At 40.1% G+C, this 25,475-nt stretch overlaps 1 protein-coding gene across 2 annotated transcripts in view; it reads left to right on the top strand.

Moving 5' to 3' along the window:
* The window catches only part of AIG1 (androgen induced 1), a 250,458-nt gene that overhangs the window by 62,131 nt on the left and 162,852 nt on the right, over window positions 1-25,475 (top strand). For both annotated transcript variants that reach the window (XM_039467648.1, XM_003926862.3), the window contains one exon: window positions 22,815-22,916. In XM_039467648.1, the coding sequence (XP_039323582.1) occupies window positions 22,815-22,916 (102 nt within the window). The remainder of the gene's footprint in view (window positions 1-22,814; window positions 22,917-25,475) is intronic.

Here is a 25,475-nt window from a genome sequence, read left to right as displayed (position 1 = left end):
AAATAGGAGTACAGTGTTAACATGTTTTCTCTTAGCTCCCTTCTGTATGTGGTATCAAATTATGTCTCTACAGGGGAAGTTTTGACTTACGTTGTAAATCTTGCTGCTTTACTCAAAAGCTCATGGCGTGTGCCTTTTAGACATTTTTGACCTTTCTTTCAGGGAAACATTTTGCACCTGCTTGAAACTTGAAGTATTTGTAAACTTTCAGTGTCTTTCCTGAAATTACTCCATGTATGCTTCATGGTTTGTAAAACAAGTGGTGGCCTTTCTGTTTAGTTATTTGTTTTAGTACATCTGATATTTTCCTCCATCTAACACTATCGTCGTTGTGTTGCCTATGTTTTATAAAAAAGAGGAATAAGTGTCTTTCATCGGCAGCTACTCCACCCCTCTTAAACCAGAAGCCCCAGCATCACGCTTTCATGGTGCACTGGGGCAGCCGTCCTAGTGGCTAAGCTCTCTGACAGCCAGAGCAGTCCTCTTCACCGTGCCCAGGGCCTCCCTTGCCACCAAGCACATGGACAGGGTCAGCGCTCTGAGAATTCACAACAGAAATCAAAGAATAGATAAGGAATCAGAGATGTGCAACTCACCGATGTTTTTAACTTTTTTTTTTTTGCCCATTGATATTCTGTATTCACTATTTCCATCTTTCATAATCTTCCCTGTTATTGTGAGTCACTGTTCCCTTCATAGTTATTAGTTTGTCGTTGTTCTAAACTTTTTAAGGTTTCTTTCAAAGAAAGTGACATTTCTTTCTCCCTTTTCCCTCCTCTTTTCTCTCCCTTCACTCCCCTCGTTTAAGAATAATCTAGGTCAGTATTCTCTAGAAATCATCATATGTTTTCTACTATTTCTATCTTGCTCTGTCATTTGACGTTTTGTATCTGTCTATGCAGTTTCCACTAGACTTCTCACTCTAACACACAGAAATTCATTTTGAGGCCCAAAAAGCCTGATAAATTGTTCCTTCCCAAATCCCATTAATTTTATTGTAGTCATATTTACAAAAGATAGGAATGTGCCTCTTTACAAGTATTTGTATTAGTCTGTTCTCACACTGCTAATAAAGACATACCCAAGACTTGAGTAATGTATAAAGGAAAGAGGTTTAATGGACTCACAGCTCCACATGGCTGGGGAGGCCTCACAATCACGGTGGGAGGCAAAGGAGGAGCAAAGTCACATCTTACATGGCAGCAGGCAAGAGACTGTGTGCAGGGGAACCTCCCCTTTATAAAACCATCAGATCTTGTGAGATTTATTCACCATCATGAGAACAGCATGCGAAAAACCACCCTCGTGATTCAATTACCTCCCACTGGGTCTCTCCCATGACACATGAGGATTGTAGGAGCTGCAATTCAAGATGAGATTTTCATGGAGACACAGCCAAACTATGTCAGTATTTTAACACAAAATTTTTTTCACTAAAACATTTAACTTTGTGATTTTTCATCTTTCTCTCCCTAAGGGTATTTCCCATCTTTCCTTTCCAAGGTGCTGTGTCTTAGCTGTGGCTTCAGAGTTTCCCCTGTCCCTTCTGTACCTTTTTCCATATTCCCCCAACTGCTCAGAGGGGTCTAGAATCCTGCTGTAGTTTTATTCTTATGACTTAGGACGTTCTTCCTTATTAAAATGCAAACTCTCCCTGGAACATTCAAGTGATTCACCAGGAATCACTTGAAGAAGCATCATTTTTACTCTTTCTGTGCCTCCTGGCCTGGAAAGGAGGTGCCGACCTGGAGGGGCCATTACATCAGAAGGATGGAAGAGCATTAATGTCCAGGAACTGATGGAAGCAGAATTATGCCTGTATGAATCTGTAGCATAAAAATGCTTATCATGTGTGAAAATGATTAACAATATCATTTATAATTAAATGTGTTCATAATTTTGGTGGATGCAGTCAAAATCCTAAAGGGCAAAATTCTTAAGCACCCTCTCTGTGCCAGGGGACCACCAGGCATCCTATAGCTGCAGGTACAGAGCCTCAGGTTTAAGTCCTGCTGTGGTTCCCACAGGTCTCCTCTGCTCGGCCCCCCTGACTGCTGGGGCACTGCCAACCTTGCAGAGTGCTTCCCTGGCTACTATTTACTGACTTTCTTTGCCTACTGCCTTTCTACTTTTTTGTCAGTCAGAAGTTGGAAGAGGCAGCAGTGTTATTTTTGCTTCATGGTGCAGGCAAAATGGCAGCGGGCATGAAAAGAGAGTAAAGAATGAATGCATTACCTCTGAACAGCCGAATTTATCAACTTTGTACAAATGTTCCTGTAGAGACCTCTTGGCTCCTGAGATTTTCCTGTTGCTCCCATTATCTCCCTCTTTCTGTCTCTCTCACCTCAACTGAAACCATGGCAGCAAGAATGACATGGGTGGGTTATCTGGGATTTGTATTTTCTGCATTAATGCTTCCTCCAGTAACGAGGTTAATTGAGAGTTGACAGTAATTGCTTTATGTGAGCTTGAAGCCCTAAATATGATTTTGTAACCCATGCACCTAACGTGGCTACTTCATGGTCTCTCTTTATCTCAAGGATACATAAAAATCATGAAACATTCCAATCAAAGATAATTGGAGGAAAGTTTTATTTCAGCATAACCTTGAGGAAATCAGGCAGGGTTGCTTGAGTGAACATGGCATGTATCATCCTGATTTGTGTAGATTCCCATAAATACAAAGCTGGCCTTGATTAGTAATGCTAATGGCCGGAAACCACCAGCGCTCCCAAAGCCTTGCAACTAATTTTGCAGGAATAACCCTTGGGAGGCTCTTCTTACCATGTGCAGTTTATTTCTGAACCCTGTCACCCTTTTAAAGAAGCATTACAAATAATTGTATGACATTATGTGGTCTGGAAGCACTGAAGTTTATTAGGAGCAATCAGACCAAGAATGTCTTTTGTCTCCCGTGAATTTGTTGACTTTTGTGCTGGCAGATACCATTATGGCTAACAGACTGGGCTTAGGCTTTTAACCAAAAAAAAAGGGGGAAGGCATGAGAGAAGAGCAGAAACAGCAAATAAATAAATAAATAATATTTATAGATATAAAAATTCATATATATAATATACGTATAAGTATATTTATATTTATTTAATATAAATATATATTATATACTTAACATATATAATTATAATATATATTATATATAATATAATTATAATGTAATTTATATTATATTTAATGAGTATGAAAGTGCCCCCTCAGGAATCCTAAATTTATCTCCAACTGCTAACTAAAGCAGCCCTTTAATGAAAAAGTACAATTATTTATACATTTTAAACTTTATGTCTTTTTTAGTAGAGATGGGGTTTCGCCCTGTTGCCCAGGCTGGAATGTGGTGGTGCAATATCTCACTACAGTCTCAACCTCCCGGGTTCAAGGGATCCTCTCACCTCAGTATCCCAAGTAGCTAGGACTACAGGCATGTACCAGTACACCCACCTAAGTTAAATTATTTTGGAGACTAGGGTATCACTAAATTTCCCAGGCTGGTCTTGAACTCCTGGCCTCAAGTGATTCTCCTGCCTCAGCCTCCTGAGGAGCCAGATTACAGGACAAGCTACCATTGCCAGCTAATTATAAATTTTTTATTCATTCTAGATTATGCATCCTATTCCTTTGTAGCTGCTCAACTTGAATAATGCCTGTAATCTAATCTCATAACCTCACCAGTACAGTTTTGCCCTGGTGTTGGTTTGGCTGCTCTATTCCCAGTGCTGGTCTGCCCCATCGCAGCATGAAGATGACAGCCCTTTCTGAGTGGGTCTGAGGAGGTCTTTGAGGTTCTGATCGGTTCTAACCTGGGATGGATGTCCAGGTTATTAGGAGCAAACTGGCATGTGCCTGTATTAACTTTTCGGAGATTTGACCTTCTTATCTGAGTTTAGACTGAAAGCTGTTTAACCATTTCTGGTGTTATAATCATGTCTTGTAAAGACTTGATGAAGATTTTATACGTAGCAACCTATTCTAGAATCCTTCAGAACTTGATTTTACTTGTAACGGGATTGTATGGTGTTTGCTTCCTTAGGAAACATGGAAAATCGATTTAAAATCCCAAATGCAAACTCAAAGTAAATGTATATTGCTATTGTTTACATAAAGTAATTCCCAAAAGTCTTTGTTTCTTGACATACTATCTAATTCTAAGCTATCTTTAAGAAAAGTTTTGAGATGCATATACATTTAGATTATCGTAAACCTACAACTTAAAAATTGTAGTTTCATTACTGATTTTTAAATGAAAGAGATTGGCTTAAATGGGAACCCAGAATATTAGTTAATATTAATGACTAATATTAAGGTCTGCTAATATTTAACACGTAAAGGAAGAAAATTTGATTCTAATTGAGACTATAAATAAAAGAAAATACCTTTCCTTCTCTTTTGATATTAAGGGGGAAATTTTAAAAAATACATTGTTTATTCTACAAACTCTGGATTTAACTTAAAAATACACTTAATATCATCTAATCCTCTCTTTATTAAATTTTCACACAAGTACCTAAAGTCAAAGACTTTTCTATTTTCTTTAAGCCTTAACTGATGTTTTAAGTTTCTCTGAATGTCCTTTTCCTTTTTTTTCACCTCAAGTTAAAAATACAAAATGGGCTAGATCATGTTTTATGGCAAAACCCAGTACACTGCTGATGGGGTTAATCAAATGCTTGCCTCCTGCATTGAAATAAGGAATGTAAATTAACTTACCTAAGAAGGAAGGTTCAGAGATGAGGATTCATTCAAGATCAGTAAGGAAAATGAGCCACATTTTCCCAATACAAGGAGAAAAGCTCAGAAAACTATAATTACCAAAACTATGTGAGTGGTCCTACAATCATTTTTTAATAACTTTTCAAAAGACCAAGAATACCATATGTTTAGATGTATATACCTGACAAGAAACCAGGTTGCTTCTCAATCATTTCATATACTCTTTTCTCCTTAATGATTTTCTGCCTAGGTGACCTATTTAATTTACACACATTCATGCTAACTCAGACTGGTCAGCTTTTTTGATGTCTGCAAGACACATTTCTTAAACACAACAAATAATCACACGTTAGCAAAATTTCATATAGATGCCCACTTTAAAATACATGACAGGGAAAACCGCACATTTATAACCAGACTGTTCAAAGGACAGAAGTTCTCGTCAAATCAGTCATTATTTGTGGATCCATGGAGCCTACTGTGTAGCAAGTACTGAGTGTTGAGAATCAGGATAGTGTTGGCTGAGAACTGGCCTGTCCTTCAAAGGTTTCACAGTCTAGGGAGGGTGACTTTATAAGCTATATCAACAAGCAAATCAAAATAGGGTGTGATGAGTATAATAATAGATATGTTGAAGGTGCAGAGAAGTATCCCCAGAGAGATAGGGGTTAATTGCAGTGGGTGGGAAGTCCTGAAAGACTTCTCAGAAGTGATGGCATCAAAGTTCGGTTTGAGCTTATTGGACATAGAAGTTAATGATGCATTCAGTTGCAAGTAACAGAACACCTTCAGATATCCACCTGGCTCACCTTTCACTTCATTCAAGTCTGCTCAGATAAGCTCAGCAAAGCTTCTATGAATGATCTATATGAATTAGCCTCTCATTATTCTCTGTTCCCTTACCTTGCTTTATTTTATCCATAATGATTATCACTACCTGGCATATTAAATATGTTCTTGTATTTGTGTGGTGTGTGTCTTCTCTGATTTGGTTCATATGCTACCAGGCCAGGGAGGTTATGTGTTCCATATACTACTTTATCTCAAGCATTAGGAGCACTGTCTAAATAATTCAATATTAGTTGAGTGTAGTCCAGCCAACCATGGTTTAAGTAATAAAGATATTTAATATCTCAGAAGACAAGAAGCTTGTTGACAGGTAGTTTCAGGGTGCTATTGCTCAGTATTTTCATATTTTGTAGTTTTTATTGAGACAGGGTCTCACTGTGTCACATAGACTGGATTACAGTGGCATGATCTCAGCTCACTGCAATCTCCACCTCTCAGGCTCAAGCAATCCTCCCACCTCAGCCTCCTGAGTAGCTGGGACCACAGGTGTGTGCCACCACGCTGGCTAATTTTTGTATTCTTTGTAGAGATGGGATTTTGCCCATGTTGCCCAGGTTGATCTCAAAACTCCTGAGCTCAAGCAATCCACCACCTTGGCATTCCACAGTGCTAGAATTACAGGCATGAGCCACCATATCCAGCCAGTAGTTTCATTTGAGACTTGTGCATTTTCTATTTTCCACACATCTATCTTCAGAGTATTACTTTTTTGTCCTTGGACTTGTCACTCAAAGTCTCAAGAGGCTAATAAAGCACCAAGCATCACATCCTTCACAGCCATGTTCAAGGGCAGAAAAGGAAGAAACTCTCTAGGGAGCCCTCCCAAAGTGTATGTCTCTTCATCAGGCAAACAGAAGCTCCACCTGCAGATTTCATCATAGCTCTCATTGGTCAGAACCATCACACAGCCAGAGCCAGCAGTGTGAAAGGCCAGGAAAGCAAGAAGCAGCAGAAGGAAATGAAGTTACCATGAGGGCTTAAACTAATTTTGGTCTATGCTTAGGGGCTGGGCATATTGCATATGGTTTATCCAAACAAAATCAGGACTTTAAAAAAATGTAGTAAGTAGGATTCTAGGTAAATTTATTTTTTATGTCAATATGAAAAATATATACAGTAAAGCTGATAAGATTAATCATTGACATTTTCTGTTGTAGCCAAAAAGGTACATTTTCCCATTCATTCTCTACCAATATCATTTTCTTTATGAGATGGAGTCTTCATCTGTCACGAGACTGGAGTGCAGTGGTGTGATCTTGACTCACTGCAGCCTCCACCTGCTGGGTTCAAGTGATTCTTTTGCCTCAGCCTCCTGAGTAGCTGGGACTACAGGTGTGCACCACCACACCCAGCTGATTTTTGTAAACCAATTATTATTCATTCTCACCAGCAGTATCATAAAGAACAATTGAAATCTGATATCTGATAATCAAAGAAGAATTTCTTACACATTTGATGTAATAGTTTAATTTCTAAAGCTCCATACAAAATTTGTCAGAGGTGTCCCTTGCTTTAGACCACAAACTCAGAGATTCAGACAACTGGGTTCAATAAGTAAAATCTTCCTTGAATATCCTTCCTCCTAGAAATGATCATGTCCCGTAGATCATTTCACAGTGTTCCTACTTTCTCTGGACCAAAAATAAATAAATAAATAAATAAATCACAGAAATATCTTAGAAAATAAAGATATCTTCTTCCCATAATTGTATTCATCAGTAAAATATATATTTGAAATTTGAGATCAAGAAAAGGTAGAATTGATTTTCGGTACCGTTAATAATGCATGCCTATTATGTATGCACTAGACGTGATTCCTGTCCTCAACAATGTGACCCCCCAAACCAGGATCTTTTATATGTCCTTGTTTGGGGGACCAGAGACGAGATGCAAAATTCTTGATTTAAAAAGAAATGAAAAAAAGAAACACTATTCACATTTCTTCTTCCTTCCCCGCATGTCATTCCCTCCCTCTTTCCCTCTATCTCCCAACCCCCCCATCTTTCTCTCTGTCTCTCTCCCTCACCCTCTTCTCTCTCTCTTTCTCTACCCTTCTCCTTTTACCTCATCCCTTCACCCTAACCATTGTTTTCTATGTAGGAAAAGAAACAATAGCATATTACTGTGTGGGTGCTCCTGAAATTACTACTGTCCCCGTGGGTGTTTTGAGGTCACTCTTACCTCTTTTAGCTGGATCAAAGTGTGCTGTTACATCAGCCGATAAAAAAGAAATTTCCCCTCCAGGTAGGAGCTAGTAGACCTTCCACCTACACCAAGTTTACTAACTTCCTCATGCCCATGTGATTACTATTCTAATGATTTGCTTATTTTACCACAAATAAGCAGTCCTGGATAGGACTTTCATTTATTGCACCTTTTTCTAACTTTCTTAGGGAACAAAAGTTCAGGCATAATTCTGACTATCGGGAATGTGACGCAGACACTCGGGTGGGAAGGTGGGAAGATGAGGAGAGAGGGTGTCGCTCTGCCAGCCAGCTCACCGTCCCCTACGCTCCTCTGAAGAGCACATTTTCCAGAAGTTTCCCACCAGAGAATGTCGCTTTAGATTAGTTCTGTACATAGGTAGGCTATGCCGGTACTTAATCTACCGATAGCAACAGATGTATACGGGGAGTTTGGGCTGTATTGGTGAAGCTGGTGGCACGTGAGGAAATTGAAGACAGCTGTGCCGCAGGGGGAGTGGAAGGAGCCCTTCAGCCCTGGTCTGCTTTTGCACTTCCTGGATTCTCTGCTGCTTTGTTCATTTTTGCCCAGAAGAGATTGGAGAGGAATGTGAAATAAGAAAGACTCCTAGACGTGAATGAGTGGCAGGCCCAAGTTTAAAGGCATGACGAGAGAGGAGTTTTATCACCTTGCCCCTTGATCCTAAGGACATCTCCGCTTCCCTTTGTTTCCCTTTAAAAACAACCACAAAATGCAAAGACTGCGTTTGCTCACACACACAACTCAAAAGAAAGAAGTCTTCGCTCCCTTGGCCAGAGGGTACTGTGAGCATGCACAGACCCAGGGGCTTTCTGTTACACTAGAGGGTAAAATTAGCACTGAGTTAACAAAGGAAAATGGCCCCCAGACTCATAAATAAAGCAACATTTTGGTCTGAATATTCAGAAATGCTGTCTGCACCCACTCATTACCTCAGAGTTCCGAAGAAGATACTGCATGCCCGGTGGTCGCCAGTGTCGCCTGTTTTAGTTCCTGCCTTTAAGTGAGCAGTTCCACTTGCACTTCCTGAGGCTTCTCATCATAGCCCTTTCCTAGGTGGCAAAACGCACAAACAACCTGAGAGCCTGAAAGATGGAAGAATGAGAGCTGATTTTCACTCCACGCTTGCTGTGGGCCAGGCACTGTGCTCTACTGGAACGATTTATTTAACCCTCATGTTCCCAGAAAGTAGGAACTTCCATCATACTCACTTCAGGGAAGACTTCTGCTCTGTAGTTTTACAGATGGGGTTCCCATGTTGTAGCTTGCCTGCTTGAGGTCCCGCCGTTAATTACTAGTTAATTACTGAATTAAATTAGATTTTTCTTACTTTGATCCTCAGGTAACTGAGATGTGTCTAGCTGGATAGCTCTCCCGTGTAGTTAAAGCTACCCTTTGGATAGTCATATTAATGTAATTGTATCTAATAACTATAGTCACCTTTTATTTTAAAAATGAGAAGGAATGGCTGGGCACAGTGGCTCATGCCTGTAATCCCCACACTTTGGGAGGCCGATGCTGGCAGATCACCTGAGGTCAGGAGTTTGAGACCAGCCTGACCAACATGGAGAGAGCTCGTCTCTACTAAAAAAATGCAAAATTGTCCGAGCACGGTGGTGGGCCCCTGTAGTCCTAGCTACTCAGGAGGCTGAGGCAGAAGAATGGCTTGAACCCGGAAAGTGGAGGTTACGGTGAGCCAAGATCAACAAGAGTGAAACTGTTTTTAAAAAAAAGTGAGGAAGACAGCAAGAGTTTAATTATTCAGTGATTTTATGGTGGAGAGAAAGCCAAATAGTTTTTTGTCAAAAAGAAACTTAATACTAATTGATAATGGTTCCCTAACATATTAAAAATACTCTCATGTGAGGTTTATGACTATCTGTTTAATTATTTTATTTAATGTCACTTGACAGAGCAAGTGAAAGAAGCCTTGCTTTATTTACTTTGGAGTGGAGTTCAATTCTAAATGAATCTAACTTTGAGCGCATAACAGGAGGGTTAGTTATTAGAATGGTAAAATGATCACCTTATGGGATGATCTCACCTGTGAGACATAAGTCAACCAGATGTGCAAAAGTTTCCTCCCTCCAGGCCTTATTTTTGCCACACCTTACCCTCTCACAATGCATACCACCTTGCTAACCAGACCCTTCAGACATTGCTCTTCACAAAATAAGACTGCAACCAGCAGAGGCCAAGCCCAGGCATTTGGGTCCTGTAGGTGGGAAAGAAAATCAGACCCAATGGTCATCATTCTCGTGTTTCAGTCGGTGGTAAAACTGGCCAGACAGAGATGCCTGGGGCTGTGTGAAAAGACAGAACTGGGGGAGTGTGGCATGGCTGGTGCAGTTTCAGCCTAAAGGCACGGGGATGACACCAGGTACAACCTCAGGAACCCCATCTGCAAACCCAGAGACAGCTGGTCACAGGGATCCATCCATGCAAGCTGCCCTTCTGGGGAAAGATTTCCACCTCAAAGATGAAGTAAGAATGTGATAGGAGCCTATTAACTAAAATTTAAGTGAGGAAGGAGATGTACAAGCTACAAGACAAGACCCAGGTATCAGTTAGGACCAACAAGTATTCTAAATCACCATTGCTTCTGTTTCTTATGGATATGAATCTCCTAGAGGGAAGGTGTACCTGGTCAAGTAATCCTGGTTGAAATGCTTGAGATTTATTAACGCATTTATTACTATCAAAGACGAGACTGCTGCTACCCTGTGACCTTGTAAGGTATGTTCAATCCAGAGGACAGGCTTGATGATTTTTCACCATTTGTGACCATTTTCATTTGCCTTTAGTTTTTTCTAGAATGATTAACCACATTTACTCACCAAAAGTTCCTTGAGTTCTGACTACATGCAGGCTTTTCTGGGGGATCGGGAACTAGCGATGAAATAGTCTCTGGGATCTAATTTGTTTATTCAACCAATTATTAATACATTCAAAAGTATCTAGTATCTAGTATGTACAAAAAGTGTTTAAAGAAGTTGAAAGTGGCCAGGTGTGGTGGCTTATGCCTATAAACCCAGTACATTGGGAGGCCGAGGCTACAGGATTGCTTGAAACCAGGAGTTTGAGACCAGTTTGGGAAACCCAAGTACAACCCTGTCTCTATACCCCCTACAAAAACGTTAAAAGCATAGGGGTCTCACTGCCTGATCTCACATTCTGGTTTGGACATTTATTAACTTTTTGACTCTGGGAAAGTTACTAAAATGAAAATTTTCTAAAGATCTGTTTTTTTTCATCTATAAGACTGGATAAAATAATAGTAGCCACCTTAAAGTAGTGATGATTCTTAAAGATCTTGCTTGTGAAATCTCTGGCCCATATATTGTAAAGACTGAACAAAGGCAAGCCAGCCTTAATAAAGCACTGAGAAAGAGTGCATACATATAACATTCTCAAAATGACAAAACTGTAGTGAGAAAGAACACATCAACAGTTGCCAGGGGCTAGTTCAGGTTGTGGGGAAGATGTGACTATCAAGAGTTAGTACCAGGCCTGCCTGGGTGATAGAGTGAGACTCTGTCTAAAACGAAAAAAAAAAAAAAGTACCATTCTTTGGTACTTAGAATAGAATGCTTCTATATCCTGGGTAGGGCAGTTGTGATACAAATGTATTTGTGTGATACCGCTCCCACCCCTACCAAAAATGAGTGCGTGTAAAGCCAGTGGAACCCAAATTTGATCTGTAGTTTATAGTGTCGTATCAATGTTAAATTTCTGGTTTTGAGGGTGTACCATGGCTATGTAAGATGATAGTTGGGAAAGCAGGGGGAAGGATACACAGGAACACTGTGTTATATTTCAATTTATAAGTCTTAGATTATTTCAACATAGAGGGTTTGTTTTGTATTTTTGTTTTGATTTGCTTTGTTTTTGAGATAGTGTCTCTCTCTGTAGCCCAGGCTAGAGTACAGTGGCGTGATCTTGGCTCACTGCAGCCTCCACCTTTCAGGTTCAAGTGATTCTCCTGCCTCAGCCTTCTAAGTAGCTGAGATTACAGGCATACACCACTACATCTGGCTATTTGTGTGTGTGTGTTTTTAGTAGAGATGCAATTTCGCCATGTTGGCCAGGCTGGTCTCAAACTTCTGGCCTCAAGTGATTTACCTGCTTCGGCCTTCCAAACTGCTGGGATTATAGGTGGCAGCCATCAAAATAGAGTTTAAAAATATAAAGCATGAAAAGAGATGTGACAGTGTAACAGAGAAGAGATAGACTTTTCTCTGCCCTTATGCAGTTTACATTCTACTGAGAAGAGAAACCAGTAGTTACAGTCAGTTATTTCGTGGTAACTGTGCTCAGTGTTGAGAAGGAAAAACATAACATGCTATGAGAGCATGTGCAAAGACAAGGGGCCTGAAGCTTAGGCCACTCAGGAAAGACTTCTTAGATGGGGAGATATCTAAGCTCCCGCTTCTAAGGTAGGGTGAGCTGGGTGAGATGGTGGGAGGCATTCTGGGGAAAGGGAGCAAGATTGATCGGGACCTGGAGGGTGAAAGAGCCCTCAGCAGCTTAGAGGAACTGGCCACCATGCAGGAATCAGAGTTAAGTCGGCTAGTGTTACAAGCACAGTGCTATGGGGGTCAGGGAAAGAAGTAATTACGTCTGACAAGAAGCTAGGGGGAGAAAACCACTGCACCATGATGGTAGTGGTGGATAAAGCTTAGATTTTGAAATGGGTTGTTTTTTAATGAATTTAAAGCTGCAGTTATAAAACCCACAAAGGAATGGATACTTGGAGTATGTGATAAGTTTGGGAAGCCACACGTAGTCTGGTGAAGAGGGTCCCTGGAAGAAGCTGGAAAGGGACTGGGAAAAACATTTGGGTCTTGACCACAAAGGGAGTTTAATTTTTTATTTATTTATTTATTTTGGCCTACAGGGATGGAGGAACAACTGGGACTTTTGAGCTGGCAGGTTCTTCAGAGTTAACTCAGAGGCCAAGATAAAGCATAGATGGAGTTAAAGAGAACTGAAGCCAGTGAGCCTGGCCAAGAGACCACTGCAGGAGTCCAGGATAGGGACAGTAGAGCCTGAAGCCAGGGTGAAGGCAGTGGTACTGGGACAGGGAGTGACAAAGGAGCCTCATGCCAGCAGGCCCAGCAATGGGGGCCTCAGATCCTGGAGCATCTCTCCTAGTATTTAGGTTGCTGCAAACGTAATTGTGGTTTTTGCAGTTTATCCCTCTGAGATCTCATGTAGGTATGTAAAAAACATACATGTAACACATCTACTGTGGCTTTGTTAGAAATTGGGAAATTGGAAAGAATGCATACATTGGGGTTCTGTGGCACACTTAAAAACAGAAGTATCTCCTTAAAATATTAGGTCAGAAGAATTACAGAAGACCAGTTATAGCATGACCTAATTTCATAGAATAATGTGTTGAGTGGATTTTACATATACAGAAAAAGATCTTGAAAGATATACTTCTCTCCCTTTGACAATAAAGATCTTTGCCGGTGGAGATTGTAAAGAATGTTTAATTTTTATACATTTCCTTATAGTGATTTATGTATTACAAATGTGTTCATGCTTTAAAATATCTGTCTGTCGCTATTCTCTATGAACGATGTTGTCTTAGATTGGGCTCCTGTGACCAGGCTCTGAGATGGAGACCACATGCAGAAGGAGGCAGCCCTTGGGAGGTACCCGTGTGAGGAAGTGAGGAAGACAGCACTGGGCAGAGAGGGAAGCTCACCCATGTTGCAGTTGTAACATAGGCATGCAAGGAGCTCTTGAGCTGGGATGGCCCTTTAGAGTCATCCTAAATTGAGGCAATGGGGCAGGGTCTCTGTATCCTTGGTTAGGCAGTCATTGGGTTTGGACTGCCTTGAGGAGGGAGCATGACCTTGGGCAAGTCTATTCTCTTAAGCTGAGGGCAACTCCCATTGAAGGTTGCAGCTGAGAGTGGCCAGCCACTTATATTCCTAAGCACTGGCCAATGGCTGCCCTGACTCCAAAGAGGGGATCTAAGAAAGCACTACAGTATCCCTTACTGTTACTTGGTGTATGTTTACAATTTGTTTTCAGATCTTGCTTAATTATCTTAGCTTCACCTTCACTAATACAAAGATAAAGGAGGAAAAAATGATAATCTCGATGTGAAAAAAAATGAAATGTAATTAGACCTTTTTGATTTAAAAAGTCTTGGCAATTAGGAGTGAAATGCAATTTCTTTGACCTGATAGAGAGTCTTCTCCAGGCTCCCCTTTCTCTGAAGGTGCAGGCCCTCTGCGGGCAAGGCTCCTCCGGTTTAATGTTCCTCCCCCACACTGTGTGGCCTCAAGGCCTTGCCTTCCATCCCCTAGACAACAGTCCAGAGAGTGCTCTGATTCCCTTTTTGACATTTGCCTCCAGAAAGTCCCAGTTTCTGAGTTTGCCACTGTTTTCGTTTTTCCTCTATTCTATTTTTTTCCTTTCTCTTTTTGGGGCTCCTAGTGATTTCCCTTCCTTTCTTGTGTGCCCAGCAATACATTTAAAAGTATATTTGTGGTAATTTATTTAGCACCTAGTGTTTCACAGTGGGAAGGTTTTTCAGTGTATCTAGTCCACAGTTCTGTAGAAAGCTAAACCCCGACTGTCTTCACCAAAGGCAACGTTTCCTGTTACTGCCTCTAATATGACTTTCAGTTTTATTTTTTATATTTTATTTATTTCATAAGTTAATTCACCTTTATCCTCTTCTCCTCTTGCTGTATCTTCTCTTGAGTCTGTTTTTCTTCTTTGACCTCTTTGCTTTAATGGAGAATTATTTGATCATGAATTATACCTATAAGAGAAAACTTTCTGGTTTGTATCATTCAGCTGACTCTTTAAAATCATATTCCTCTTTATGTTTTTTGTGGTGTCCATGATTACATTCCACACTGTTTCGTTTCTTGTGATTATTCATCGTTAAATTGGTTTGTTATTACCGAGCCAGCTATTTGTGAAAGGATAGAACTGGAGACAGGCTAGGGAGTGGAGCTAGGGCAGCTTGAATTTCCATCTATTTTCCACCACTGCCTTGTCCTGGGGAATGGACTCTGTGTGGGCTCAACTTATTTCTCTCTCCTCAACTCATTTTTATCACAACTCTTTTGGATGGTGACATAAAGCTTGGTCCCATCAGCTGAGCATGAGCCATATGTTCAGGCTTGTCACCACCACGCTTTTCTTGTTGACCTTAATACACCCACCTCCTGCTCTTGCAGAGATGACACACTAGCCCGTTTCCACATTTAACATCATCACCTCTGACCCCTAGCACCAAGCAGAGATCAGAGCATTTCCCCAGTGCTCCCATGCATCGAGACCTCATGTTCCCAGCAAGGGTCATTTAATGTCCTTCAGGGTTTGCCACCTGTAAAGAGCTGTCTGTTCCGCTCACTCAGCCAGAGAGCTGTGGGATCTTGTTTCTTCTGTCAGTCTCCCCATGTCCTCGATTAATTTTCCTAACACTTGGCACCCTTTTTAAAGAGTGATGTTTGGATTATGGGTGCTTCCTACTTTCATCAGTTTCACCTCTGTTTCTCATTCTTCTAGTTTCTGGTTGACTTCAGGAAAGACAGCTTTCATTCCTGCACTTTCAGTCCAGAGGATTATTATAGGATGATAGAAGACGTAAGCAGGTAAGGAAGGCGCTATCTGATAGGCGATCTGAGAAAGACTGGGCCATAAGAGTAGCCTGGAAAGAAGGAGATTTCTTCCTTACATATAGAAGGACAAAAATCCGCAGGGAACATCCAAGTAGAATTTTAGGTCGATCGGAAGAAAAGAAGTAAAATATACTTGTTCCTGTGGGAGATATGGAATCTGGCGTGTACAAGGAACAGCAATATACTTTATTCATTTATTCAGCAAATTTTTATCACATCCATGCTATATGCCAGGCAGTGGGAAATGAGTAATGAACCAGGCCAACCAATTCCTGTTCTCTGATACTTTACTTTCTCATAGAGGAGCCACAAAACAAGGAAAAAATGAGCAGCAGCAACCACAGGAAGAGCCTGTTTTCCGCCAGATTCTATAATAGACAGTAACAGAGCAGTGCAGGGTCCAGTGGCAGTTTCCACGTGGAGGTGCTATTTCAGCTAGGCCTGAAAGAACAAAGAATCCAGCCATGTGAAAGGAGGGGAAGAGCATTCCTGGCACAGAGTAGAAAATGCTATGGCCCTGAATCAGGAAACGGCTTAATAATTTTCAGGAACAAACGAATCACCAGTTTGACTTGAAGACACAAGAGAGAACATGGCACAGACCGAAGCTGGAGAGAAAGGCAGGAGCTAGATCATGTAGGTGTTTGTAGGAGCTGGGTTTCCATTCTATCATTACTTCCTCAGTCAGTAGAGATAATGAAGAACAGAAATGTAGACAAATACAGATAAATTATAAATGTACCAAAAAGATGACAGTTAAAACCCATGGAAAAAAAGATCATAACATCAACACATGCTTTAGCAATTCTCTGTATGGAGATTCTAGTTTTAAACGTAATTTGGGCAGAGTGCATAGCATAAAAAAATAATACAACTCACAGACTCACATTCTAAGGAGAGGAATTCTGTGTCATGCTTTTAGGAATGAATCCTAGAAACTGGTTGTCCTCTGGAACAAAGGAGATTGTGACATTTTAGCGAGCCCTATGCGTCACTGTGTGTTTCTGAATTTGAGGATATGGTTGAGGAAAATAAGCAGGAAGGAAAGGACTTGTACACTCAGGGTTCCATAGATCTGGAAAGTGAGAAGGCAAGGGCTGTGCTGAAGGAGACACTTACTCTTTGCATGGGACTATCAGAGGCAAAGTCAGATAGCATGCGCAACACCTGGCTTACTCTCATGCCCAAGCTTCCTATATTTTGCAAAGTGAAATCACAATTGGAAACATTTCTAAAGATTACCCTTCTGCAGCAGAAAGGATTAACTGGAAAGTATATTAGGAAAGAGAAATCTAGAGGCAAGGTAATAGAACCCCAAACAGAATTTAAATCTTTTCCTATGAGTATTTGGTAAAGTCTGAGTACTGACATAACAGTTTTAAAAGGGAATGTGTTATAGGATTATATCTAGTTGAAGCTGCAGAGTTTAAGGTGTGTCAGTTTCTTCCCCTCTTCCTCCTTCCTTCCCTCCCTCAACAGTGAATGTTTGAGATGATGCTATCAACCTTTATACACCAGTCTATAGATAAGAGACTCTTCCTTTTAGCCTTCTTCATGGTGAATTTCTCTCCAACATCCTTTGCATTCTAATTGGTCATAGTGAATTCCAAAGAATTTCCCATTAATCAGTAAAGCTTCTTAGAAGTGGACTAAAGCTGAAGTTTCAGCTTCTGTCAGATTCCATGTGAGAGACTTCTTTCAAAAAGAAACAAGCTTTGAATCCAGTTTCCTTTTTGCATTAATTTCTAGTAGTTCTGGGGGCTCAGATGAGACATCAATGACTACCTGTCACTCAAGTATTTTGTCTCAAAGCTTAAAGGACTGGAAAGTGACTGTGCTCCTTCCACTCTCAGTTCAAGTACAGTATTCTGGTCCTGGCAGCCAAGAAGCAGCAGGTGTAGGATGAGGAATAGCTTGGCCATTGCTCTTGGCCAGAGAAGGCACTCTTTACAGCAGTGGAAGGTTTCAGTATCACTTAGCCTGTCCAAGAGAAACTATTTTTGTTCCATATCCATGCCCTGGTAGGAGAGTTCAAATTTATTTTGGGTTTGCTGATGGCTATACTATCAGGAGGATATCAGTGTGGGAAGCCAAGAAGCTACCATCTGTGCTGTGTTTATATCTAAAGAATTATTTAGAAGACTGATTACTCAGTTAGCTGTGCCTCCTGACCTTCTAGTATTACATTTACAAAGGTAACTAACACTTTCTTGAAAGTCACTTCTCCTTTTATAACCCATATAATTCCCTTAATATATGGTAGGGATCAAAGTACTGACCAAGGCTTCACACTGAGTCTCATGTGTTGTGGATGCTATGAATGATTACTAGAGGTTAACAGAAAGTAGCTCCCAATGGTGGTGTGTTAGTAAATATTTAGCAATGGCCTCTATAGGGAAAAAAATACCCGATTCATAGCATTTGCCAGTTTCCATGGTGGAATATTAAGAACAAATAAACTCAAAAACATAGATGAAATATAGAAATTCTGTAAAAGACAATAATGACCAAAATCAACTCAAGCGAAAGGAGGAAGTCCAAACAGCCCTATATTTATTAAAGAAAATGAATTCACAAATCCACCCACAAGGAAAATTGCAAGTATGGGTGGCTTTACTAGGGAAGTATATCAATTGCACAAGGAATAAATTGTATTAATCTTACACAAAGCCATTCATAGAGGAGGAGACACTTCCTAACTCATTTTTTGATTCTAGAATTTATACTATTACCAGAATTAGGTGAAGACATCATGAGAAAAGAAAATTACGTATTAGTATACTTATGAACAGAGATGAAAAGAAAATCCTTTGCAAAGTGTTAGCAGATTGAATCCAGTAAAAATATTATATATATATATATGTATATATATTTTTATGTATATATGTGTATATATATTATATATACATATATATATGTATATATATATATATATATATATATATATATATATATATATAAAATACATGATGACCAGCAATGTAGGGTTGGTTTGACATTCAAAATAAATTGATATAATTCACCATATTAACAGAATAAAGAGGAAAAACTATATGATCATCTCAATATACAAAAAAATCTGAAAAAATTCAGAAATTCAGCACTCATTCATTGTGCACAGAACTCTCAAATAAAGTAAGAATAGAAGAGATTGTTTTCAACTTGATAGACGAAAACTAAAAAAAGCCTGCAGCTAATATTAGACTTAAGTGCGAAAAGACTGAACACTTTCCCTAAGATAGAGACAAAGGCAAGGATGGTCACTCTTCATCACTTCTATTCAACATATCGCTGCAGGTCACAGGCAGTGCAATAAAGAAAATCGAAGTAAAATGCATAAAATTGTTACGGAAAAACACTGTCTTTATTTGCAGATCATGTAAGTATAAAATGCAAAGCTATTTCTAAAATAGCTACTAGAACTATTACAGGAATTTAGCAAAGGTATAAGATACAATGCCAATATTCAAAAATCAGCTCATTTTTATAAACTAGTGAAAAAGAATGAAAAAAATGTAATACTCGGCCAGGCACAGTGGCTCATGCCTGTAATCCCATCACTTTGGGAGGCTGAGGCAGGCAGATCACGAGGTCAGGAGTTCTAGACCAGCCTGACCAACATGGTGAAACCTCATCTCTACCAAAAATATGAAAATTAGCCAGGCGTGGTGGTGCAAGCCCGTAATCCCAGCTACTCAGGAGGCTGAGGCAGGAGAATCGCTTGAACCCAGGAGGCAGAGGTTGCAGTGAGCAGAGATTGTGCCACTGCACTCCAGCCTGGGTGACAGAGCAAGACTCCATCTCAAAAAGAAAATATCTGTATCTATCTATATCTATGTATCTATAATACTCTCCACAATAGCATCACAAAAAAATGTTTATGAATAGATTCAATAAAATATATGCGGTATCTGTATATTGAAAACCACAAACATTGCTGAGGGAAATTAAAGAAGACCCAAGTAAATAGAGATTCAAATTATCTTTATGGATTAGAAGATTCAATATTGTTAAAATGTGAGCCCTCTCCAAACAGTCACCATGAGAATTCTAGCAGGATATTTGTATAAATTAACAAACAGAGATTCTAAAATTTAAATGGAAACGCAAAGGGCTTAAAACAGTCAGAACAATTTGGAAAGGAAGTGGGAGCCTAGGATAAGCAGAGTTCCAGCATGACACCCAGATTCCATCCCCTGCTGCAGCGGCAAGTACGATCCCCTTCTGTCGAGTATGGGAGAGGCCTGTGAATACGATGGGATTCCACTCACTTGATTAGGTTATGTTATAGGGAAAAGGTGAAGAGAGTTGCACCAGTGGCTTCATCCAGGACTGAAGTGACTTCATGCCTGTGTTTCGACACCCAGACCAAATGTAAACCTTTGGTCCTCACCCTCCAGAAACAGACATGCCTTAACCACCTTTCAGGTTAAGGCAAACACACATTTATTGCACAGTCTACCTTTGGGGTCAGACCCGAGGAGGAGGTCCACAAATGCCCTGAGGCATACTCATGACTATGTGGGCAAGAATTCCAGGCTCATGGTTACTTCAGGTGTGATCTCGAAGGGAAGAGGTGCATGCTCTGTATAGGTAAGCCACTTGGCTGTGGGATCTCTTCATTCCATGGGAAGCGAGTGGGCTCAAGGTGGCTGGAATAGAGCCTCCCCAGACAGCACATGTCAAACTTGTATGTGCATAGGATCTTATTGAAATGCACGACCAGAGCAGATCAGAGTGAGACCTGTGATCCTGCACATTTTATTTTTATTTATTTATTAACATTCTTTTATTTATTTATTTATTATACTTTAAATTCTGGGGCACATTGCAGAATGTGCAGTTTTGTTACATAGGTGTACGCGTGCCATAGTGGTTTGCTGCATCCATCACCTCGTCATCTACATTAGGTATTTCTTCTAATGCTATCCGTCTCCTATACCCCCACCCGCTGCTATCCCTCCCCTACCCTCTCACTCCCCGACAGGCTTGTGTGTGTGATGTTCCCTTTCTTGTTCCTTGTATTCTCATTGTTCAGCACCCAATTATGAGTGAGAATGTGTAGTGTTTTGTTTTGTTTTTTTTTTTTTTTTTTTTTTTTTTTTTGTTCTTGTGTCAGTTTGCTGAGAATGATGGCTTCCAGCTTCATCCATGTCCCTGCAAAGGGGATCTTGAAAGGAAGAGGAGCATGTTCTGCATAGCAAGTTACCTGCCCATGGGATCTCTTCACTCCATGGGAAGGGAGGAGGCTCAAGGTGGCTGGAATAGAGCCACCCCAAGCGGAACATGCCAAACTTGTATGTACATAGGATCTTATTGAAATGTAGGATCAGAGCAGATCAGAGTGAGACCTGGGATTCTGCACATTTTAAAGGCTCTCAAGTGACATGAGTGCTGCTGACCCACTTTGAATAGCTGTGCCTGGAAATCATGGGGCAGAGTAGCACTGCCATGGTGCCTACCGGTGTCTCCCTAGCATCGGAGCACATAATCAACCCTAATTGGAGTGGTGTCACTTAGAGTTGTCAAATCTATGCAGCAAAAGAAGTGAAAACAGGAATGGCTATCTTTAATTGTTTACTCTCTGTCACTAATATCTATATGTGTGATATCTCATGGGATTCATTGGTAGCCACTCCTTGCCCAGTACTAGCTTAGAAACGATAGCCAGTTGCTTAAAGACGTTATTCTGATCTCACAGAATCCCTTATTTTCAACCTTTTATCTGTCCCTTACCCAAGCTATTGTGCTACAAGATCCCTACGATCTTGATCCTCAAGTTGTCTAAAACGCTTTTTCCTAAATCCTCGTTTTCACAGGCCTCAAGACAGCCTGGGAATACATCCTGCTTGGTTCCACTACAAAATCTTGTTATTCGATCTCCGTTGGGCCGTCCTGATTCATGATAGTCTTCCTTTTTAATATTTGATGGACTTCCTAGCACATTATCCACAGCAGTGCCCCAAATCCACTCTGTGCTCAGCTCTGTTTCCAACAGTCAGCAAAAGTGCTTGCATTTCACTTTAAAGGGAAGAACGCTTCATCTGTGTTTATAATCCTAATCCCTTTCTTTTCCTGGGCTTTGCTTATCAGTCATTCCCTGTCTTTCTATCTCCTTTTACTCTGACTTCTAGCCAATCAAAATATCGCCTGGACTTGCTGTTTTTTAAGAGCATACACACCCTCCTAATCCCTGTTACATGTCTCAGGCAGCCGGCTCCTTTGCCTTCCCTCACTGCCCACGGCCGTGAAACAGGAGTCACGTCTTACTGCCCCTACCTGTCACCTACCAACACTTAAATCTCTTGCATTCTGGCCTTTACTTCCACCAACCTACCAAAACCACCAATTTGAAGTGGCATGAAACTATTTATTATTTTTATTAATAAAATATGGGAGCATGGATGAGCTATAAAATGAAGTAGAAATTGTTTCTGTTTAATATTCATGCTGTATTTTTCCATTTTGCAGCATTTTTTATGTTGAGACATCACTCTACAGAGACTTTGATCTCTTCCTGTGGGATGGTTCCCTTTGTTATGCTACATTTTTTGACATTTACAAAAACATACACTTTTTCTTTTAAATTCAGTGCAGAAGGTTAAGACCTCTGGCCATTGATTATTTTATCTGAACTTCTTTTCTCACCATTAGTTGGAAGAGGGTAAAATAATACATTGAGTACTCTATTCTCTTTTGATGATTACATTGCTGTTGGGCCAAAACAAACCTTTGGAATCCAGATGAACTTCTAAGTTATTCCAAGAGAATTAGGAATCTTCCTTTACCCTCCATGGACCCAGTTTCTCAATGCAGCTAAAGCCCTTGCTTAGTCTGTATAAATTAATACATTTGCTGGAAATGTGACTTTTGGAGATTTTATAGCAGTGGTTTCAATGCTGCTAGCGGTGAAGTGGAAATGTGAGAATGTGAAGATTAATTTGAACCACATGGTGGGTTCAAGGAAAAGGGACATACCCTGCCTTTCCCTGAGTGTGTGCTAACTCTAGATAGTGGGGAATGGGATCGGAAGAAACCACCAGTGAACTTTTAAACCCTCTTGAGAGGAATCAAACCAGCACAATTAGCCCTGAAACGGAGCTGCTCGTGAAGACAGGCCTCTTTCTCCCTCAGAAACAGATCCCTTTGCCTGAAAGAACACAGTTGGGAAATCAGAGAGAAGAGGCACCTTAACTTTTACTACTAATGTAATGAAGCTAGACCTGTGTTTCCAATCATTAGCTGGTTTACCGATCTTTCATCATAGATTCCAAATTCTGTTGGGTTCTTTTAACTGTTGTTAACCAATAAATTGTATGTTGTGGATAGTTGATGACCTTGAAATAAGAGAGTTCTTTTTCCTTCCAGTTTGTTGTAGCGGTGTTCTGGATCATTTATGCCTATGACAGAGAGATGATATACCCGAAGCTGCTGGATAATTTTATCCCAGGGTGGCTGAATCATGGAATGGTGAGTGGATCAAAACAAATGGCTTTATTTTAAAAAATTATTAAAAAGCAATTATCTGCTATTTAGATCTTCCATAGAATTTACCTAAAAGCCATGAAATCTTGAAAGGTTATAATGAGAGATTAAAATTAGAGAATACTGTAATATTTACTGAATATAAATAGAAACTTCTTCCCATGGAATTGAGTCATTGTTCAAACCATGTAGTAGATGAATTCACAGATTATTAAGGTGGGTGTGTCAGTGGTGTTAAATAATATAACTAGTGAATTCTGGGATGAATTTAATTTCCGTGCCATTAGAAAGCTTGTCCTCAGAGCCCAAGGACGGATTCCTACCTACAGGAACCACCAGGCCTCTGCTCCACCTGCACCTCACATCCACAGAATTGTGTTGGAAATAACTGCTGCAGCTGGACCGTTTCCTCCAGATGGGCAGCAAGGCTGTTATTTTCCCTTGGAGATCTGTTGCAGGCATTTGGAGGTGTCTTTAGTGATGGAATGGTTTGCCTCATCGGGTTCTTCACCAGTTTGGGTGTTTGCCTGTGGCTTTGAGGCCTTCTCCTTCTTCTCAGTCTAATTCTTTCTGATGCTTTAGCCACGATGTTTAATTTCAAAGCCAGTGCTTTGGATGGTTTTTACATCACTTTACAACATTTGAGGCTATATTTTCTGCAGTGAAATTTTGTATCATCTTCTCTTTCAGCTTTTGGAATTGAGCACTCTTTGTTATTAGCTAAGAAGCATGCATTTTGGTTACAGTAGTTTTTAGAATATGTCCCAAGGTGTTCCTGGTGAAAAGGGCAGCCCATCACAAGAAATTATAGGGGAACAAGAACTGGAAATCATAAGTCTTGGGTACAAACTAACTCTGCCCCCAATTTTGGTGTATTTGAAGAAAAGTGATATGTCTAACAGACAAACATTACTGTACCGAAGGGTTTTGATCAATCTTTTCTTAGGCCAGTGCATCAAAAGTGACACATCTCAGAGAACTGGATTTTTCTTTGAGTTCATTTAGAGCCACACTCTTGAAGGATTAACATGGCATCTCTGGTCTATTTCCAAACACATCAGCTGGGTCTTGTCAGTTCAATTTAGCCATGCAAGGGGCCTGGCATAGTTACTATGCCCCTCTCCAACTTTTTGCTTTCCTTGCATGTGAACAGCACGTTGTAACTCTGTGCCTTTGCAATCTTCTGCCCCCAATGCCTTTCTCAATCTTTCCTGACAAATTCCTTCTCATCCTGCTAGCTTAGTTCCTTTCTTCTTTAAGAAGCCGTTCCTAACTCCCCAAGCAAAGTTAGCTGTTCCGTTACTTGTGCTTGCACAGCACTTTCCTATCTCTATTATGCATGTCTGTATCCCCACAAAAATGTTAAGCTCCTAGTGCAAAACAGCCTTTGAATTCCAAGCACTTCGCCCAGTTGTCTGGCGTACAGTAGGATCAATACATATTTATTAAATTGATGAATGAAATTCACTATAGCCAATTTCCATAATTCTTTGCCAGTTACACAGCTACTATTTTTTTTTTTTTTTTTTTTTTTTGGAGAATGTACTGGTGCCAGGCACCCAACAGTGATAAAATGGCACTACAAATGATCTCATTTGCAAATGAAGAAACTGAATCTCAGAAACATTATATAATTTGCCCAAATGACCTAGCTCAGCGTGGTAGAAGTGGGATCTGAACCCAGGCCTATCTGGGGTTCACATTTTATTATTTTATCTGTGGCCACATTTTATCTAAACAGGCAAAACATTAATTTATTCTTGATAAAAATTATAATATTGTATAGCTTTTACAATAAGTCAACAAAGTATAAGAGAAACATCTTCAGGGTATTTTGAAGCTTAGTTTTGAACTGTTTAGCATATTTCAGCTGTCTAAGATAAACCAGTCAATAATTAGGTAGGTATTTTTAAGAAAAAGATATTATGAAATTCATGACCTCCAACATCTGAGTTGGAAATGGAAATAGGCTTTGCAAATTGTCACTTCAGTCATTACACAGAAAAACATTATTGTGTGCTCAGTCAGTAGCAGGTTGGCCAAAAGCAGGCATATTCTTGTACAAATGGTATCCTTCGTGACATCTCCAAATATGAGGAAGAGTAAATCACCTAGATAAAACTCTAATTAAAGTGTCCAAATTGTATGTGTTAAAGGGAGACTCCTGAAATTGCGGCCCCAGTTGAATGTGAAATGATGTCAGTTACCTTGTTCTGACATTAGAAGAAACTCTGCTGACAACAAATAATTGCATCACGTGCTATAGAATTAAAGCCTCGGACACTGTGGCCTATTGTTAACAGGCCTCAACTGCACAATATTACCTTCATGCCAGAGAATGAATCACAACCTTTGTGGATACCGATTCTAAATTTTTAATGTTTTGAACAAATGGCTTATTAAGCATGTATGCAGCCATTAGAACTTTGACTTGCCTCTCTTAATTTTCCCTTGATTCACTTTGATGTCTTAAAATTATTACTCCTGGAGACAAATACTACTTAGAAACACAAGGAGGAATTGAATGACACAAATATTTAGGAA

The sequence above is a fragment of the Saimiri boliviensis genome, chromosome 4 (assembly GCF_048565385.1).
Source record: "Saimiri boliviensis isolate mSaiBol1 chromosome 4, mSaiBol1.pri, whole genome shotgun sequence".
Taxonomy (NCBI): domain Eukaryota; kingdom Metazoa; phylum Chordata; class Mammalia; order Primates; family Cebidae; genus Saimiri; species Saimiri boliviensis.
The sequence above is the reverse complement of the archived record's forward strand: the minus strand, read 5'-3'. Positions and strand labels throughout refer to the sequence as shown.